Genomic DNA, 20,364 nt, shown 5'->3' on the forward strand with positions numbered 1-20,364 from the left:
CCTGCAAGAAACTGCAAGATGCAAAGATCTCATGTAAAAGCATTCCACATTCTCAATTCCTTGTAATGACTGTTAAAGGAATTTACGTATTTCAGGGCACCAACCTCTTTCATAAAAGCTGATGTTCGTATTCAGAAAATTGTTCAGTTCAAATCAGTGTTATGAAACTTTAAAACTTGAATGCCATAAATGTAAGCACAATGCATGAAATAGTCCTTCATGTTTTCCCACCTCTGTTCATTTCTTTTAGTGCTGGAGTCGGCAGGACTGGCTGTTTCATTGTGATAGATGCCATGTTAGAGAGAATAAAGCATGAAAAGACTGTAGATATTTATGGCCACGTAACTCTAATGAGAGCACAGAGGAATTACATGGTTCAAACTGAGGACCAATACATCTTTATCCACGATGCACTGCTGGAAGCAGTGACGTGTGGAAATACCGAAGTGCCAGCCAGAAACCTGTATGCATATATCCAGAAGTTGACACAAATAGAAACAGGGGAGAATGTCACCGGAATGGAACTGGAATTTAAGGTACTGGGATTTTATGTTGCTGGGATCCAAAAACAAATGGTATAACATTTGATGCTGTTTTGTCCTCCACCAGTTATTTCCAGTAATCGAAATATAAGACATCAGCAGGCTGAAATTTTAATTTAAGACAATCCTTTGTCAAATATGTGATTCTATCCTCAGTTGGTTTCCTGACAAAACAAGGGTGGTTTAATCCTGCTGGTGCTTTATTGTTTCAGTAACTTGAAGTATGTGTTTGTATAACAGTTTAATACTCAAATTTCTCCATATGCATTAATGGAGCAGACATTAAAACTTTTATAAGGTGTTAAAAGGAGCTTTACAAATATTAGGTAATGCAATAGAATATGGAAAAGTAAGCATCTGAAACTGAAATTATTTGTTAATGGATAATGAGCAGAGACCATCAAGTCTGATAGTGTCAATTGTTTTTGTTATACCTGGCTTTAATTCTTTTAATCTATTTTCAACAGCGTCTTGCTAGCTCTAAGGCTCACACTTCAAGATTCATCAGTGCCAATCTTCCATGTAATAAATTCAAAAATCGCCTTGTCAATATTATGCCATATGAGTCTACAAGGGTATGCTTGCAGCCAATCCGAGGAGTAGAAGGCTCTGATTATATTAATGCCAGTTTCATTGATGGATACAGGTACTAACGCAGATGTGTTCTTATGTGAACTGTTTTAAAATTTAACAAAATGATTTAGGCAATTATATTGAAAATTAAAAAAAAATAGTATTGAAAACTAGTATCGTTTATTGTCTGAGCATGCCATGTTTGATTTGATGGGGTTTTACATATTTTTAAAAGGTTTAGATTTTCACTCATGCAATACAGGAAAATTCTGTAAATGACATAGTCTTAAGCATTCTATTTTTATCTACCTTCAAGCCATTGAGAACTTCCAATGTGTTTTACATGCTGAAAGTTACTGAGATTTTAAGCACATTCCTGATTTGGAACCTCTATTTTTTCACAACTATTCTGCTTTAAAAGTTACATAGAAATAACATACAGTATACTCTCGGTGTCAAAGTGATAACCTGTGATCTTGGAACACTAATTAAGAATAGACCTAGCTGCCAAAAGCATTTTATACATAAATAGTTGTATAGCCCATCAGCATCTTCATGACAACACGCAGCAAATGCTCTCAGCTATGAAGCAGCTGCTAGAAAAAGGCACATAGAAGGGGCAGTATAGTTTCCGTAAGGCAGTTTAGGTGTACCTGAGTATCTGTATCCAGAGATAATTTTCTGAGCCTCTGCTTATAATTGGAAACAAACTTCATCTCCACTGTCACCCACAGGGGTGTTTCTGTTGATCGAAAGAAGCAAGAACATGAAATGTTCATCATCTTATAAAGCTATAAAGCTGCTGATCCAGAAGCTTTAAGCAGGAAATCAGTGTACTCCATGCCTGAATTTTTTTCCTGCCTCACTTTTGCTGGAGGCATCAGACTGCTGGAAAGCAGTTAATACAGAAACTGCTTGATGCTATAATTCCTAAACTTAATAGATTGTTAGACAGTTATTTCTACAAAATGAACCAGCACAAATAAGTGTTTCTTAAGTGCTTTTTATAGCACACAAAATTGAGCTATTAGAGTTGCATTAAAATTTAAATAATAATGATAAAGTAATACATCATAATATTAACAGAGTAATTCCCCTTTCAAAGTTCTAAAAATAATAAGCCATAGTTTGATTAAACAATCATAATAAGATTTTAATGTGGTTATTATTAATAATATATACATATTCCCTCTAATGTTTACCTATAAACAGAGATCATGTGTATCAATTCACTTTTTTGGTTACGATATTTATTTACTTTTTTTCAACATAGACAACAAAAAGCTTATATAGCTACACAGGGTCCTTTAGCAGAAACGACTGAAGACTTCTGGAGAATGCTCTGGGAGCATAATTCTACAATTGTGGTCATGCTCACTAAGCTACGAGAAATGGGCAGAGTAAGTACTGCTGTAATGTTCATTTACTAAAATGGTTATCATCATGATTTTTTATTATAGTATTTCATTGTTATGAAAATGTCTAAAGGAAAAGGTGAGGATATAGGTTTGTTGTTTTGAGATATCAGTGGCATTGTTGATCACGAGGTGTAAGGTTTTCTAATGTGTAGATGTATCGCAATAGACAAGCTACACATGGTATTCTGTTGTGGGGGACACTGAGATTCAGCAACTGAATTTGCATGTTGATATTCTAAAGTATACAAACAGAGCACTGCTGTTTATTGAAAAATGAGGATTTCTTTAGTTGGAAACTTCTATTTGCAGCATCTGTTTTCATAGCACTGAACTCTGAAGTTTCAGCACCCAGTTTACCGTCCTAAACTCATTCAAGTGCTGCTTAGTGTAATGGAAAGAACAAAGCAGTTTACTATCTAGACAGGATTACATCAAAGTAAAGCCAGTATATGATAAGTGAAATCTGAGTCAGGCATGTGTCTAGGGAAAAGACATGATTCAGGACATGGCTAGTGGATGCAGAGGCCAGGGGGACTTGCTTCAACAGGAAGAAGAAAGAAAACTGAAGGTGGCCTCAAGATTTAAATTCTGTTCTGTGTTGAAAATTAGGCTAAGGATAGCTCTTGTCAGTGGTATATAATAGAAATTAGAAGTATAAATGAGTTCAGATATACATCAATCAAAGGGAATCCCTCACGGTGTTGAAGATCATTTTTTATTCTAGGTATGGAACTTCATGTTCACAGCAAGACAAACAGTTCATGTTCCTGTCACTAATGGCACTTTCCATGAATATTACATTTATCTGACTGAAAAAGGTTTTATACCAGTTCACAGTAGTGATCTCAAGTAACACAAAATTTATTTTGCTTCATTATTTTGTAGGAAAAATGCCACCAGTACTGGCCTGCAGAGCGCTCAGCCAGATATCAGTATTTTGTGGTAGATCCAATGGCAGAGTACAATATGCCACAGTATATTCTGAGGGAATTCAAGGTTACAGATGCAAGGGTAAGTTAATATAACATTACACTAGTTCACATAAGTTTAAAAGAAAAATTTAATTTCTTTCTTTTCCTGCCTTTTTTTTTTTAATTGTTATTATTATTACAAAAACCCTATGGGTGTGGTTTTTTCTACAAGCAATAAAAAACAAGTAAATAAATTTATTAAATGAATATGCTTTTTGTCTAAGAAAATTAACTTCATTCAGATCTAACATTTGGGCAGCAAAACAATGTAAGATTCTGAATAACTCTTTGTGCTGGAAGGATTTGAGGACCATTTTACTTTTTTTCCTTATTTTTCCCTTGAAAATTTTTGAGGGCAGTTTTTTCACTTACAGCTGTAAATATGTGGTTTTGCAACACCCTCTAGACTAAGTGAGCATGAACATTACATTGAGATTTCGAAACCGCAGAGCCAATAGCATTCATAAGAAAAGCTTGACAAGGTTTGCACATCATAATTTGGTTTTTGGCATAGCATATTTTCAGCACTCTTGTATATCTGCAGAGTATGTACATGCAGCTGTGACCCTAGCATCCTCATTTTCATACTGCATTTCTTATCTGAATTCCTGAGTCCAAAACTGAGCACTGATATAAGATTAAATATACATAAACTTTAAATATATATTTGGCAATCCTTATACTTTTCATTTCTAGCAATTTAGTCTGCATGGCAGGAAAAATTACTGACAGCCTCCATTTCTGTAGGGACTGTAGTATTCTATTTTTTTAAGCAAAGTAGCAGGATACACTTGTCCAGGAATAACTGATTACTTAGTTGCCAGTCAGCATCTAAAATATTAGACCTTCTCACAGTTAGCTAAACTGCTGCTTTTAATGTAAGTTTTAAATAAAATTAGATACTACCAACAATGAGCTAGACAGTGTTGTCACTCACCAAATCAGTACGTGAACATTTTGATTTGGCAAATAGGCTTAGGTGTGTGGTTTTGAAAAGAAACTGTAGACATACTGGATCTGTTTTTCATTCTGTTTGAAATCTAGTAAAGATCACATGACGCACAGCTTCTCAAACCTATTTGTGTTTCACAAAAGAAGAGAACGGGCTCCTAACCTAACAGCCTTTAACCACACTTGTAAGCATAGACAGCAAAAACCAATTTCACTAAAACCGTGCTGACAGTTTTCATAGATCATCTATTAAAAATCTGTTCAATCTCAAGCTGAAAGAGTTCTTATATGACATAGTTCACCAAGATCAGATCACAAAATAGCACTGATAACAAAAAGCCACAGATGTAGTTGAAGTGTCTGCAAACAATATATATTTCCAAAAAGTTCTTCCAGTTTATAGTGAGCTAGGATTTATTTTTGATTTATGAAAGTATATTTACTAATAGCTGGCAAACCATTAAAACGTCTGAAAGGGTCAAATAACTTAATTTGCCAGAAAGAGTTTTATTGGATCTGATATTAATACACCACTTCTTAAAAGTGCCAAGCGTGTATGTACGTTCATGGACCTATTGTGGCATTTTACCATCACATATGAATGCTTCTCAAATTTAAAAAATCTCTTTATTTTGATGGTCCAAATTTTGTCAAACACTGCACTGGCAAGCTGACAGGGCCACCCTAAAATTTTCTAAATGTGTTAGGAAACTTTAGCTCCGTGCAAATTTACTGGAAGCAATGGTGACTACTTACCAAAATGGCACACTGTGTGTTTTCTGTACTTAGGCTTTTATGGCTGTCACACCCAGTAATTGAGGCCATCTAACTGAATTGTATTCAAAGAAAAGTAAACAGTGCAGTAACCAGCCTCTCTCAGCCTCTCTCCCTCTTACCTCTAAACCCATCCATAATGTTAGAGCACCATGCGGGCTCTAGCAGAGCCAAGCTAGTAAATTATTCCCAGGGACAAGAAAAGAAGCCCACTTCCCTTTGTAGGTGTCAGCAGCAAGTGTCTGCTGTGGAATGCCCTGTTACTTCTGAAAGTGAGCTGTGAATTGCTGTAAGGTGAAATTACCTCTGTAACTGTTTCAGTCTACTGCTTCTGACTGGTTTATACTCACTTTCTCTGTAAACTCCAGAGATCAGTATGTTGCAGCAATCTCGTTTAAGGCTAAACTATTAGTGATGGCTGTAAAAGAGTATTATAAATTATACAGCCTCATCAAAAGACAACTGAATCTATCCTGCAAGGAGCAAGAAGAAATCCAAACGGTCAGCCAGTCTGTATGATGATATGTTGAAAGATCTCTGCTCCACGTAGGGATCCAAAAGTTTGTACTTTGACAACTAACTGTGCAAACTTGACAATATTTGAAAGTAAAAATTATAATGAAATTTGGCATTTGTATTTGGACTGCAGTGGGCAAGCATCTCATTAAAAGAAAGCAGCACTGTTTTCTACGGAATTGCCGGTCAGTTCCCAACATGGTCTAAAGCTAGTCTAGCATCAGACTGACTAACTTTAGTCATGCGTTCATTAAATAGCATTAAGTAATAGAAGTTATTGCCATGAAAACTAAGTCAGAGCAGCTTTCACAGAATTGCATTGAAATATTGAGCTGTAACGGTCATGAAATATACCAACACAGTTGATTTAGACACACCTGAAAAACACATATTTATCTTCAAATCTACTTTGCATATGGAAATTTGTGATCTTTCAAATGACAGCCTAGGCTTAAGTAAAGAAGCATCTTTTTTTATCCTTTCTACCCCTAAAAAGTTACTGTTATTCTAGTGTAATTCTTATCAGGGTCAGAAATTGCTGAAGATTTTCTATCTCCTTCCTTAACCAACATGCTGCAAGTGAGTCAGACTTCAGGGTTTTTTTTCTTTACTTTAGAAAAGTGGGAGGTTATTTTGAAGGCAATCAACCTATTTTGTCTTCGTGATTAATTAATGTCATGTGCCTCAGGCTATCTGAAGGATGAATTTTCATTATGTCTTCTTAGGGGAAAATGGGATCACAGAGGCCATTATGAAAGAAGTCTGCATTAACAAAATGCCATTATGTTAGAAAATACTTAATTCTTTGTGTTGATGCCCACAAGAAATAAAATTGGGTAAATGCTTTTGAACTGAATTTCTTGTTCTTTAAGTGGGCAAAAACATTCCATAGAAATAGACTACTAAATTGTCACAGTGGTCTAGTGGGAATATAAGTGATAGTAAGTCAAAGAAGTGTGTGTGTGTCCTCTCAAGGAGCAGTGGCTAGAAAACACACCCATTTTCTGTTTTCCTTATTCATCTGAGACATGGTAGACAAAAATCCATAATACTGGAGGAACATAAAAGCAAAGCAAAGCATTGGCCTTCCCTTCTATTTCATTGCAAAGGTCTGTAATATCTGAGTGCTTGTGGTAAGGGGCCGGGAGGAGGGGGTGGGGGGAAGGGGGGAGGGGAAGGAATTCTTGCCTCCAGCATAACTTCTTTCTTTTTTGGAGGGCCTTCTGTAATCGTTTCAATTCTTTATGAGTTTCATTTAGTAGAAGGCCATTTTGAAGACATGGCAGAGTGGGTGCTTAGGAAACAACGTGTCCAGCGGCACTAGTTCACATCAGTAGCTCATGTGCCTATGCTTTTATGCCAATGTTTTTAAACACTTCAGCTGTGCAGCTTGACAGTGTCAAAATCAAGAACAATGTTTGAAGATTCAGAACAAATTGACTTCATCTATTTGTATTGGGTTTTTTTCTGTTTATGTGTCCTGACCATTTACACATTAAATAGGCATAAGGCAGAAGTTGGCACTTAATGCTTTCAGTGGCTTCATTATAAAAATAACCATGCTGCAGTATTCTGCAGTTTAAACAATCCTGGTTGTATTCCTAACCAAAGGGAATGAACGGCCAACTTGTTTTGTGAGAGGAAAACCTTCTTCTCAATTTTTGACTGAGTCCAAGTTGTTAGTGAATGAACTTATGATGATCGAAGGGGAAGTTTATGGTTTGTTAAACAACTGCCTTGTCTTGACCCATCTACTTCCAGGCAAATGTCCACCTCCTAAAAAGCACCATTCTATTAAAGATATCATCTGCAAGAGGGCAATGACTAAACAAGTCTTACCAGTGAAGATATTTCTGCCATGCAGTAGATAAGCATATCTAGGAAATAGAGAGACCTTATTCTACCCAGTATTTAAAGGAGTTTGCATTCCACAGGATTCAAAACATAATTTACCAAAATGTCATATAACCGTGTCAGATTGTTATGTCTTTAGCCCCAGACACATTTTACACAGGCAGAATGTCAGATGACTCTTCTATCCAGTGCAGAAAGCAATCTGTGCAATGCTGTTAATGGAACTGCGTTTCTGGGCCAGCGTGTCCAAAAGCACCAGCCAGTACCGCAACTGAAGGAGTCTTCCTAAACGTGATCTCAGCTGTTCCCCACGTCCTTTCAACGTCTTTGTTTTGTGATTGTCTTTCTGGTTGTTGGCTGACTGACTTCCAGCCACTGGAACATGCGTTTGGGATACATTATTTGTGTCTTTTGTTAAAGGATGGCCAGTCCCGAACAGTGAGGCAGTTCCAGTTCACTGACTGGCCAGAACAAGGAGTGCCAAAGTCTGGAGAAGGATTTATTGACTTCATAGGCCAAGTGCATAAAACAAAAGAGCAATTTGGTCAGGATGGACCGATTTCTGTTCATTGCAGGTAAGTAAACAAAGCCTCAAAGAAACTCATATGTAGATAAGTTTTTTTTCTACAGTTGATTGCTGATTGCAGTGAAGGTGTGTATGTAAATGTATTTCACAGGTGAACTATCAGAAAATGTAATCAAATCAAAGATCTAAAAAGGAACGCATAGGACTTCTTTAGATGAAGCAGGATTTGTTCTGTGATATCCCATTTACAGGGAGAAGGTTCTTCTGAAATATGTGGAAACACGTGATTTTTTCATTTTAAAATGTCTCTTAATGCAAGGTAAAAACAATCTGGTCAATACTACACGCAGAAAAGAGTAGGAAGAGCCTTATCAGAGGCTGATATATCTGGTTTTCTTTTTTCTTCGCTGGTAATTAAAAGTGAGACTGTTAAATTGGTGGGAATTGCTAGCTGTAAACAAGCTAGTTACACCTCAGTAGTTCACTATAACAATCAAGATGAGACAAATAAAAATGGTAGCTACCTCAAGAAAGGCAATGGATTAGAAAGTGCTGATTCAGAACTTTGCCTGTCAAAAAATCACTGAGGTTTGGATTGGTGAGTTCTAACTTCAGAATGTAATTCCCATTTTTTGATGTGATGACTTCTCTCAATTCCTTTACAGTTGGTATGCAGATGAAAACAGCTAGCAGGGTGTGTAGGAATAATCTAGGGTGGCCTTTTTTAATATTCTTCTATTTTTTGTTTTCTCTACAGTATTCCAGAGTCTATAGCAGATGGCCAAAAATAGTGCCTTTATCTCTTATCTCTCATTTAATAAATTGCTTTCTATAAATTCCATTAGGATTTTAGATACTCATTTTTATAACATTATCTTTTGGTAGATGAAGTGTTATTATTTGTGTAACAGAGATGCAAAATACTGATACAGGTTCCAAGTCCTTCTTGCAAGACAAGTAATGCGCCAATACTATCATGAAGACAAAATGAACAAGTTTGGTCACCAGAGCATATGAGTGTATGGAGGGAGAGAGATTTTTGTGCTTCCAGAGCCATGAGCAACCAGAAGTTGTTAAAACACCAGTGTGTTTTAACAGAGATCCTTATGCTCCCCTGATGTGAAAGACTAACAAAATAAGTGTATCGGACTACTTGAATCCTATTATTTTGTGTGGGGCTAGAAATGTTTATGGCCTGCTAAGGAGAACAGCAGAGCAGAGCAGTGTTTGGGATTCATTTGACAAGGGAAAGTGAAGGACAACCATTATTAAAACAAGCCTTATCCTTCCTAACATTGATGAGTTTTGAGAGCAGAGGAGTAATAAGCAATATTTATGCTTTTATGCAGACATACATAAGAAAGCAAAGTGATGGTATTCTTCTAAGTTCTTTGTACCATGCAAACATGTCCACTTGTGACTGCAATGAAATACTGCTTGCAGTAGGTTATGCATCCTTTCCAAATGGGTGTGATCTTTCATGCTGAAATGATGGAGATTTCTGCCATTGACTTTGGTAGAAACGAAATCAAGTCCAGTATAATTCCTCACGGTTTGGTCTTTAATTGTCTTATCATCATTGTAACAACAATTTAACAATTGTTACTGCTAATCGTCATTATCAGCGTTAGTCAACTTACATGAATAGGAAATGTCCCTAGCAAATTGGTGAGTTTAGTTGCTTCTTTCAGGAAGCACAAGATCCTGGGTACCTGCACTTTCCTAGTCTTTGTAGAATTACTGTAATAATGCATCCACTTTGTACCATGATGTGGTTTTAAGGATTTCTCTTGTACAGAGGAATTCTAGAAATGGCAGACTCCCCTGGTGCCCCTTCCCTGTGGTTTCCTTGCCACTCTACACATTTTTCACGTTTGCTTTCTCTGTTGCATAGTAAACACCTACCACCCTCAATTTTAAAATGTTCTTCTTCTCTGGCATTTTTACAAGTAGATTGGTGTTTTACAATTTACAATTTTTTAACTTCATCAGGCAGTTAATTTAAAAAAAAAAAAAAGTTAAAAGAGCAGAGGACTGTTGACCTTGAAGCAAAATTTCCACTTCAACCAATTTTTGGTATTTATAGTCTTGTTATCCCAGCTTTTAGCTGTAGAGTAAGGAAGACCACACTTTCCTAGCATGCATTCAAGTTTTGTTTTTAACAACAAACTCTTCGTGCTTACAAAAACATCGATACTTCCTCATGGCTCATTAAAGCGTCCTAACTTTGGTTTCTAACTGTTTAAACTTTGTTGAATCATACTACATCATGAAGTAGTGACTTCACCATTTACTAAATTCAGGATTCTTTAAAACCTGTCACATTGCTTCATTAAATGTCATGGTAGAATTCACTTTGCTCTTTGGCTTGCTCTGAAAGTTCACTGATCATTAAAATGCTACTAGTACTGATATGGACTTCCTCTTTAGAAACCCTAAGCATCGTCTGATAGGAATTGGTGCAATGTTAAAATATGCTTGCCACTTTCAGGGGAGCAGTGGCAGTTACCCATAGATTTTATCAAAATATTACATTTGATGGCTTGCTAGGAATTGTAAGCATTAAGATCTTTCCATATTAGTATTTCTTTGTTCACTGTGTTGCTTTTCCAGCACAAGACAACAAATTAATTCCCTCCTTTTGCTGAATTAAAGAATTCTGAGGAGTTGGGGTTTTTTTAAGTTTTGACTAATATGTAAGACTAGAACTTTCCACACGTATTTAGAAAATTGTACCATTTGTTGTTGGATATCTTTAAATGGTTGAGTAATAGCAATAGCAAGGAGAACAGAAAATGTGAATCTGCCTTCACTCTACTAGTCGCTTTCCGTACTACTTGGTTTAGATCCCAATGTCATCAGCTCTATAAAGTCCAAGCAGGTTCCAATGCTATTTTACCAGGATTTTTTCAGCATGTTTCTTAACCATTACCTTTCTAATTTACCTCATCAGGGAAAGGAGACCTTACACTTCAGTTTCTCTAGGATGATTGTCATCACATATAGGTAAACCAGTAATGTCTGGTTATTTTGTCAGTATGTTATTTTGTCAGATTGTGCCTCACGTCTCCTTTGGCTTCAGCTCTCTGAAGGCACACAGGATATGCAAAATTGTTGAATCAAGTCACACATATTTAATAGCCTTAGAAGTGCACTGATCTAGGTCAAACACTAACATACCATCGTACAATTTCCAAACATGTCTCATGAATTCACTGGGTCTCTGTCATAGTCCATATCAATGTTCAGAGATCTTCAGTCTGTCCCCACTGTTGATGTTCTTCCACACTGCTGTCTGGTGAATAGTTCTTACCAATTTCCAGCTTCCCAAGTCTATCTGAGTGGACAAAACCTTGTGAAATTTTTAGCATTAACAGTGAGATGATGGGGTGCTTAATTTCCACCCACACAAGTTCAGACTTGAAAAGTCTTTTTTCCTGTGTAGTTAACAGTCTCTTTGTCCAAGAGACATCCTCATGAATAAATGATTGTTTAATTTTAATAACTGACATATATTGGCTCTATTGATTACAGGTATTTCTGTGACTTCTTCGTTGTTTTAGCCAATAGCAGAAACCCAAGACAGAAAAGAGAGCAAACAAACCATACATTCAAAGAAGGTATTTCAGGCTAATGTAGACAGACATAGTGTACATATGTCAATATTGGAAAGCTAAAGATCCAGACTTTAATGAAAGCTCTGTCTTAAGGGTTGTTGGTTTTTTTTTTTATCCATTAATGAAATTGTAGTGTGAATGAACAATTTTAATATTAATTGGAAATCCACCCAACTATCTTTAACTAAAAGTAGAAAATAAACTAACACACTGAAGATGTGCAAAACAGGGCATTGAACTGAACAAGCTAAAGTGAAGCAAGCAGTAGTATACATTCTAGCATCTTTTTCTCCTGTCTGTTTCAGCGTAGGTCATTGGCAGCGAACATTCTCATTTTCCATTAACGTGCACTGATTACTGCATATCTGGATGAACAAATGAAGTCATTTTGCAATGAATCGTAGAATCATTTGGGTTGGAAAAGGTCTTTGAGATCATCAAGTCCAACCATTAACCCAGGACTGCCAAGTCCAACACTAAACCAAGTCTCTAAGCACCGCATCTACACATATATTTAGACACCTCCAGGCATGGTAATGACACCACCTCGCTGCAGCCTGTTGCAATGCTTAACCACGCTTTCAGTGAAGAAATTTTTCCTAATGTCCAAACCTCCTCTGCCTTCACTTGAGGTCGTTTCCTCTTGTTTTGTGACAAGTGCTTTGGGAGCCAAAACCAACCCCCACCTGACCACAATCTCATTTCAGGTAGTTGTAGAGAGCAGTAAGGTTCCCCCTGAGTCTCTGCCTCTCCAGGCTAAACAGCCCCAGTTCCCTCAGATGCTCTTCAGAAGCCTTATGCTCCAGACCCTTCACCAGATTTATTGACCTTCTCTGGACATGCTGCAGCACCTCAACAAGTGAGGAGTCCAAAACTGAACACCGTATTTGACATGCAGCCTCACCAGTGCCAAGTACAGGGGATGTTCCCTTCCCTTGTCCTGCTGGCCACGCTGTTTCTGGTATAAGCCAGTATGCTGTTGGCCTTTGTGGCCACCTGGGCACACAGCTAGCTCATGTTCAGCTGGCAAAGAAGACTGGAGAGTCAGGAAGTCCTTAGTAGCATGTGACATTTGCTTGAGTGCAACTATTCTTCTGAATGCAATGTGGTAGTTTGCTGTGGAATTTTGTTTAATGGGCCTTTACCCATATAGAAATCTGTACATATACAGTGAGTTGAAATCAGAGATATTTGTCAGCCAATTCCTGCAGCATTAACTGTCAATTAACATTCCTTTTTTCCCTTTTTTTTTTTTTTTTTGATGCAACAGTGCAGGTGTTGGAAGGACTGGAGTATTCATAACCCTAAGCATTGTCTTAGAAAGAATGAGATATGAAGGTGTTGTAGATATTTTCCAGACTGTCAAAATGTTAAGGACGCAGCGGCCAGCCATGGTACAGACAGAGGTGAGCAAAATAGTATCTATATACAATGGTGATAGAAAAGAAGAAGTATTTCTAAGGTGAAATGTGCACAGATAAAGACTGTATAAAATGTGCTTACATTTGTATCTTAAGTCATATAGTGACTGTATGACCACAGTGTGAAATCTGCCATAAAGATACTGCAAGGACTATTTCCTGTTACAGCAGTATATACTGCAGGCTGGGGAGGAAAAACATCATTTCAGTAGTGGATCCTAAATTATAGTACTTGAGGAAAACCATTTTCCAAGAAACATTACCCACTTTTTCTTTGAAACTTTGTTTCCTGGCAGAAATGTGTGGTAATAAAGAAGGAGGCAAATTGTTTCTGCAGGTGGATCCACTGATTTTTTTGTGTTCCTGGAGCAAAGTATTGTTCATGGCTTCCGATTGAAACTGTATTATTTTTATGGTTTTCTACACTTTACATCACCAAGCAAGTGGCTGTTTGGCCTGAAAATCGTAATGGTAAATTCAGCATTCAGGAAAACTGTAGTGTAAATAATTTCTATGTGCAAGAATGCCATAGAAATAAGGAAAGGATAAGCAGTATCAACCGATGTCCTGTGCTTGGGACTGTGTCATGTCATAAAGAATACTTAAACTTTTTTCAGATGTACTTAATTTCTACTTAAATTTCTGAACAGGAGGCTTGAACCAAGCCAGAGCCAATAGGTTAGGAGAACCAAGCAAAAGAGCAAGGGAAGGGAAACACTTTAGGTCATACATCTATTTACTATAATTTGATTGATTCTGGCCTTTAAGTTACAGTTCGTGAAATTTAAAATGTTTCCCTAGAGTTTGCCATTTTCCACAAGAAAATTAAAATTTTCCAATAAAAGCTAGGTAGTCATTTTTAAGAAGACAACTTCATAAAAGCTTATATGAAAAATAAAGAGAGACTTATTTTTAATCTTGTCAGTTAGCCAAGTAAATCCATTTCTTTTCCATTACCATCATTCTTCTGAATAAGCAAAATGAAAAATTACTACTTTCTGTCATTTTGGTTCCAAGAAATAACTCCAGTATACATAAAAACTGTGCTTCTTGGAGCCTACCTGACAACTACGGAGTTCAGATATGCAACATATTCTCCCTAGTACTACTTTGACTTATTTCTGTATGCTACCCTTCATCCACACTGCTGAAAGTACAAGTGTTTTGTACTCATTTTTTTCAGGATTCTGTGGAAAACAGATCTCTCCTTCAGTAGTATGCCAGGAAATCTAATTCTTAATCAATTCTTCAAGTTCACAGCACTTGAACTCCATGTGGACCTCCCATATACTTAAAATTTATGCATATGTCTAATGCATTCTCCCACTGTTCCAACAGGAAGCAGGAAAGAAATATTAGTGATCACAACACTACCTTGAAGCAGATATCTGATGAGTTTCCTGGTCTCCAAAAGAATTTTAATTGTTATCTTAACAAGTATAAAGCATGTGGGGTTACCACATAGCACTATCAGATAAATAAGCAGACCTTCTTGATATTTTGGGTGGATTTCAGAAATAACTTTTTTTTTTCTTTTTTAACATTTAAACCCTGAGTGGCAGTTGCAAATGAGTGCACAGATGTGCCATTGTAATATGTGTGCAATATCACATATATGTGCAAAAGGACTGTTGTGCATGGGTTAGAATAACACAAAATACCAAATGCTGGATTCACCAGAGGTATAAGCAAATCTCTCACCACACTGAAACTTTTCTGTTCTTCTGGGTATTGGTTGAAACACCATCTGTTTTCATGTTAGTAAGGTGCTTTAGCTGCGTATTTATCTCTTAAGGCCTTCTCTTGCCACAGGCTGTATTATTGAAAGGTTGGGATTGCCTTTGCTTCCTGAACATGATTTTTAACCTGGTGGTTTTCCATACAGTATTCCATATCAAGGCTGTGATTAATTTTGTCACTTAGTATGTTGGATTTACTATGAAGTTATTTGGATATTTTGCTACTTATTTTCAAGTACATGGAGGAAAAGCATCTTAGTATGCTCCCACAAGAGGAAAGCTTTGTATTGATATTAAATTAATACAGAATAACAAATGGTCAGTGCCTGGATATATAGCCTCTGCACAAAAAGAAGCTGCATTATGTGGAAAATAATACTGCATTAAATAAATGTCTAAGTTAATCTGTTGTAACTCAGACTGGTTTTCTGTTGATGTAAACATGAGAATATTACTGAGCTGCAGATGCCTCAGTGATATTTGTCTCTAGCCACATAGAAGCTCTTAGTTGAAAGAAAATAGAAACCAAGCAACAAGCTGGCTTTTTGAATGCTTTTGTTTTCTATCTGTCTTTCTCCAGGATCAATACCAGTTCTGCTATCGAGCCGCACTGGAATATCTGGGCAGCTTTGATCACTATGCAACATAAAAACCCATCGCGGATTTTTATTGCAGGCCCTTTAAGATCCAGAGAGCCGCTTCTGAGCCATACGATGTGCTTTAGAAGTACTTCTTAACTCTTAGCTAAGGAGCGATTATTGGGGATATATAAAATAAAACAAACAAACAAACATAATGGGGATATTTAAAACAGAAACAACAACAACAAAAAACCCTATTCCATGTGGACCAAGAATTCACAGTTTAATAACGTAACCATAATAAAAGAATCCTGACCACTGAGGCGTCTGAAGGATCTCATTTACAGATACCTCAAGGATTCGACATTGGTTGAAGTGAAAGGGAAGAGGAAATTAATCAAAAGGATGGTCATCTTGTTCAGGATTGCATGCTTTTGCAAAGAGGAATTTTGAGAGAACTGCAGTTCAGTGCAAGGTGTTTGCTAAAAGGTTGGGTCCTGGCTTCTCAAACAAAGACTCTTTACTTCAACATCACCCCTTCCCATCGTACTGCTCATCATAACACTTTAGGGAAAATGTGGGAATGTTTAAAGAGAAAGTCCTTGATTTAGTTTTTTAGTATTGTAAAGATACTGCTGACCTGTGCTTCATTTTTAACTGTGTAAACTTTTTCCTTTTTTTAACAAAAGTTTATCATTCAATGAAGTGAATTAAACAAAAGGTTGCATAACTGTTAATCTTTTTGTTTAAAAACTGCAGATTTTTTTTAAGCTGTAGAACTGTTATCTGTAATATTGTGCTGTAGAAATGGTAAATAATTTGAAAATTTGCACATTTTTGTGCAGTCCTATATTTATCTACAGTACCACAGTCTTGTTAGATATTACTTTTACAGTTTTGTTTGTTTTACTTTTCTTTAAGAAAATATTCATTGTAATCAGTTAAATCAGAATGGGGCTTTTTTGTTTCTTTTGGAATCAACAGGGAGGCGCAAAGTATAAAGATGCTGCTAACACACACACACATGCACACTTATGCACATGCACACCCACACCCTCTCTCTTTCTATATATATATAAGTACTTGTATGTATTACTCTCTACCCTTGTCTAACTCTCTGTATAGTTACAGAGATACAGATAGGTAGATATTCACACACATACACATGAACATACCAGTTCTTCCATACCTGGATTTATCAAAGTATTGGGAAAGTTTTTCAGCATACTGCAATTATATTAAACTACTATTTGATCATCTCTGCATTTCCAAGGTCCATAAACTCCTGTTTCAAAGGGAAGTGAGGAATGCACATCATTGATATTTGAACATCATCTCTATCCCAAGTAATATTTCTATACACATTGCCACTTGAACACACACATGCACACCATGCACACACATGCACACATGCACACAGAGTACGTGATTTAGGCTTCCAGTGAAGTTCAATATTTGTAACACTATAGTGCAATAAGAAATCATATTATTAAATGTAGGAGGTGTGCATGTGGGAAAGGTCAGTGCATATCCCTTTAGGAGGGGAGAATGTTGTAATATACTAGGTATTAAGATGTTTTAAAAATGTATTCAATAGTATACTGTCTGTAGTGTGTGCTATATAATTTACATTTATTCTGTGTAACAGGGCAAAGCCAAACACACATTGCTCTGTGAAATCAAACATTTTGTGGCATACAGCATTGTTTGGGGATGCTGGGTTTTATTTTAATTTTACATTTAGAGTGCCTTATATTTGATGCCTATTTTGAATAGCATTTCTTTAAGTTAGCTTTCATTTGTATTTAGTTCAGTTTGTTTGTATTTCTGTTATTCTTTTCAAACATTTTAATACATGTATCAGCCAATTTTGAAAAATATGCATTTCCAGTTTCTAATCAAGTATGGATGGTAATAAATAATAACCCAAAACTCATAGGAAGTCAAAGCCCTTTATCTTTCCATATGTCCAATAACAGACCAGCCCGCAAATCAAAAATCTATTTCTCGTTGGCTTTTCAAAGCCACTGTGTCACTGGTTATAGTGTTATCATTGCAGAGATGTAGCAGTACAGTAACAGTGGTTGACATCAGTAGTGTTCAGGCATCTTTTTTTTATTATTATTAGTAGTAGTGTTACTATGGGGCAAGTCCTGCTAATTTGTTTGTGTCAACAGATTGCTAAAGTCAAACCATTGCTTTCAGTGGGAGGGTTTTTGTAAGGCTGGCAAGACTGAGCCCACAGGATATATTTCAGAATTACACTAGATTTTCTTCAAGGGAACAAATAAAATTCTGTACACAGCACAAAGTACTTTTTTGAGACTCTTAATACGATGCCATTTACATTGACCCTCATTTCCATCATGCCTTCTCCATTTTCAGTACATGAGTATTAAGGGAATTCTTTCTTTGGGGTTTCAAATAGGAGCATTAGTATGGCTTGTCAATGTGACCTCAACCGTTTTTTCTCCTTCTTCCTCTTTTCCCACTTCTGGCAGAAAGAAAAGTATGAAAGACCAAACGCTAGCAAGCATTTCATTTGAGCACTTTCATAAAAAAGGCACACACACACACACAAAAATATCAAAACAAATATATATATATGGAACAGAAGTATTGTAGAAGGCTACCTCAGAATGAGATTCTATGACTTACATCTGAACCAGGGAAGAATGTGCATTATGATTCTTTTTCTTCTTCTTTCTTGATTTGTATTTTAAAATAATTATAGATGTACCAGTCTATGTGGTGTGGTCATGTTCTTCAACTCAAATGTAAGGGATCAGGAAAACAATAATCAGAAGAGCATCATTTTGGAAACACAGACTAGGGAAGATTCTTGCACACTGGATCTCTAAAAGGATCAGCACATTGTCCCTAGCAGACTGTCTTGCAAGCTCCAAAGAAAATGAGGAAATAAAAATTAAAAAAAATAAAAATAAATTAAAAAAAAAAACAGACCCAATTTGAGAGGAAAACTATTGTACAACTAAATATTTGGTTTAGGTTTTTATGTTTCTTAAATAACTGTTAGCATCATTGATGTGCATTCCACTTTCTGTGTTCTTATATACAGTCACCCTAAAGTTAATTTAAATTGTGAGCATCTTTGTCTGCATACGTCATCCATTTCCAAGCTTAAAATTGGTTTTGTCAGCATAACCAGTAAGGTGCTATTATTTACGTTTATCTGCGTAGTTGTGTCTAATTATGTAATCAGTTGCAACGAGGGGGGAAACCCCACAAAATATATAAAAGTGATTTATACAGAAGTTTAATTTAGCTCTTTTTAAAAAAATTATTTGAGTGGTTAGATAGTGGAGAGGATGGCTGGAGGAAGGAGTGGCCCTCTAGGGAGATTTGCACTTTCTATATATACCTTTGTACTATGCACTGCCCTATTGATTCTACACCCAATAATGTTATAACTTGAACCCATCTGTAAGAAACTGCTTATAAAATCCACTTGTGTGTATTTAAATGACACAGAACATGTAAAAAGGAAAAAAAATGTTTGCAATGACTAAAAAAAAGCAACTGCTTTTTTTCCTTTTTTTCTCTCCTATTTTTTCTTTATTTTTCTTTTTTCTTCTTTTCCTTTCATTTCTTTTATTTTCTTTCTTATTATTTTTTTAATTTATTTTTTGTCTTGGTGCCCTGATACTCCACAGATATCAGAAGGCTGCAGGTCTCATCGTAACCATCCGTTATGTGGCTTTGCCATTCAAGCTTGGAGTGTCTTTACAAAGATAATAAAAAATTGTGTTCTTTGCTCTTGTTTTGGATGCATAGACTGAAGAATTTAAAAAATTACCTTGTAAAATGGCTTGTTTAAAAAAGATACAATTACCTCTAATTAGTAGTACGCGTAAATGTTTTACAGAATGAAAGGCGTGCTTTTTATTTTCTTACTTCGTTACATTGGTGGCGAAAGAAAGTCTGTATGAAAATCAGTTCTTTGCTGACACAAGTTCCATTTGTTACAAATGAATTCTAATAAAATGTCAGTGTTATGCAGCCCTGGTCTTCTTTTTCAAGCAGTACTTTTGAATCAAGACTTGTTTGGTCCCTCTTTGTGATAAAGGAGTTTAATTGGAACCAAAAAGCAGTCATTAATCTTCTTAACTAGCAGCTGGACAGTGGAAAATGTATTCTTAGGTTAGCAAATATATATCATCTCCAGCAGCAAATTTTGAGCTAGCATAGGCAAACTCTTTGGCATAAATTCCATAGCTTCATGAATGTAATTGCAATTATCACACTGTACATGCTGCAGTTGTTCCCCTTTGTGCTTTAGAAATGTATCCTTACACTGAGAAAATAGCCTTTTTTCCATTTGTAGGTGCAACTCAAAGAGGGCAAAGACATTCACATATCTGGAGCAAACTGTGGATTTTTCAGTCCTACAGATTTGCAGGTTCTGGAGTAAATCCAAAGTCACTAGTCAGAATTCAGTTATTGAAATTGTGGCAAGCAGCCATGACAGATTTTTAACTCTACTATGCACTGCATGTGCAGCAAGTGCAAACAAGTATCTGTGAAGCTGCTATCCAAACTGCAAGTCTTTTCAAACACTTTTTAAGGGTTTTAGATGAACATGCCAAGCGTATTGACAGAAGATATAAGGGTCATGGCACGGCAATCTAGTCAGAGAAAACATACAAGAGTCTTGCTCTGTTTGTTTGTTTTGAAAGAGGGCAGGTTCTGCCCCCAAGATCATTTTTGTTACTAAGGGAATAGAGTCTATCAGCAATTAGTATTAAGTATGTGTTAATAATTCTCTGTGCTGGAAGGATGTGCAATTAGACTGATTTCTAAGAACTTGCATTGTTCTTAGCTTACTTTCCACATTAAGATGTGATAATAGTGTAAATGTGA

The 20,364-nt window shown here is 36.3% G+C and overlaps 1 protein-coding gene across 10 annotated transcripts in view; it reads left to right on the plus strand.

The window, feature by feature from the left end:
* PTPRD (protein tyrosine phosphatase receptor type D) overlaps window positions 1-19,499 on the plus strand; it is a 380,605-nt gene extending 361,106 nt beyond the window's left edge. For all 10 annotated transcript variants that reach the window (XM_056325255.1, XM_056325244.1, XM_056325247.1 and 7 more), the window contains 7 exons: window positions 251-536; window positions 1,010-1,188; window positions 2,389-2,515; window positions 3,419-3,544; window positions 8,020-8,174; window positions 13,013-13,148; window positions 15,483-19,499. In XM_056325255.1, coding sequence (XP_056181230.1) covers window positions 251-536; window positions 1,010-1,188; window positions 2,389-2,515; window positions 3,419-3,544; window positions 8,020-8,174; window positions 13,013-13,148; window positions 15,483-15,551 — 1,078 coding nt within the window. In that variant the 3' untranslated portion in view covers window positions 15,552-19,499. The remainder of the gene's footprint in view (window positions 1-250; window positions 537-1,009; window positions 1,189-2,388; window positions 2,516-3,418; window positions 3,545-8,019; window positions 8,175-13,012; window positions 13,149-15,482) is intronic.
* Window positions 19,500-20,364: the final 865 nt, after the last annotated feature.

The sequence above is a fragment of the Falco biarmicus genome, chromosome Z (assembly GCF_023638135.1).
Source record: "Falco biarmicus isolate bFalBia1 chromosome Z, bFalBia1.pri, whole genome shotgun sequence".
Lineage (NCBI taxonomy): Eukaryota > Metazoa > Chordata > Aves > Falconiformes > Falconidae > Falco > Falco biarmicus.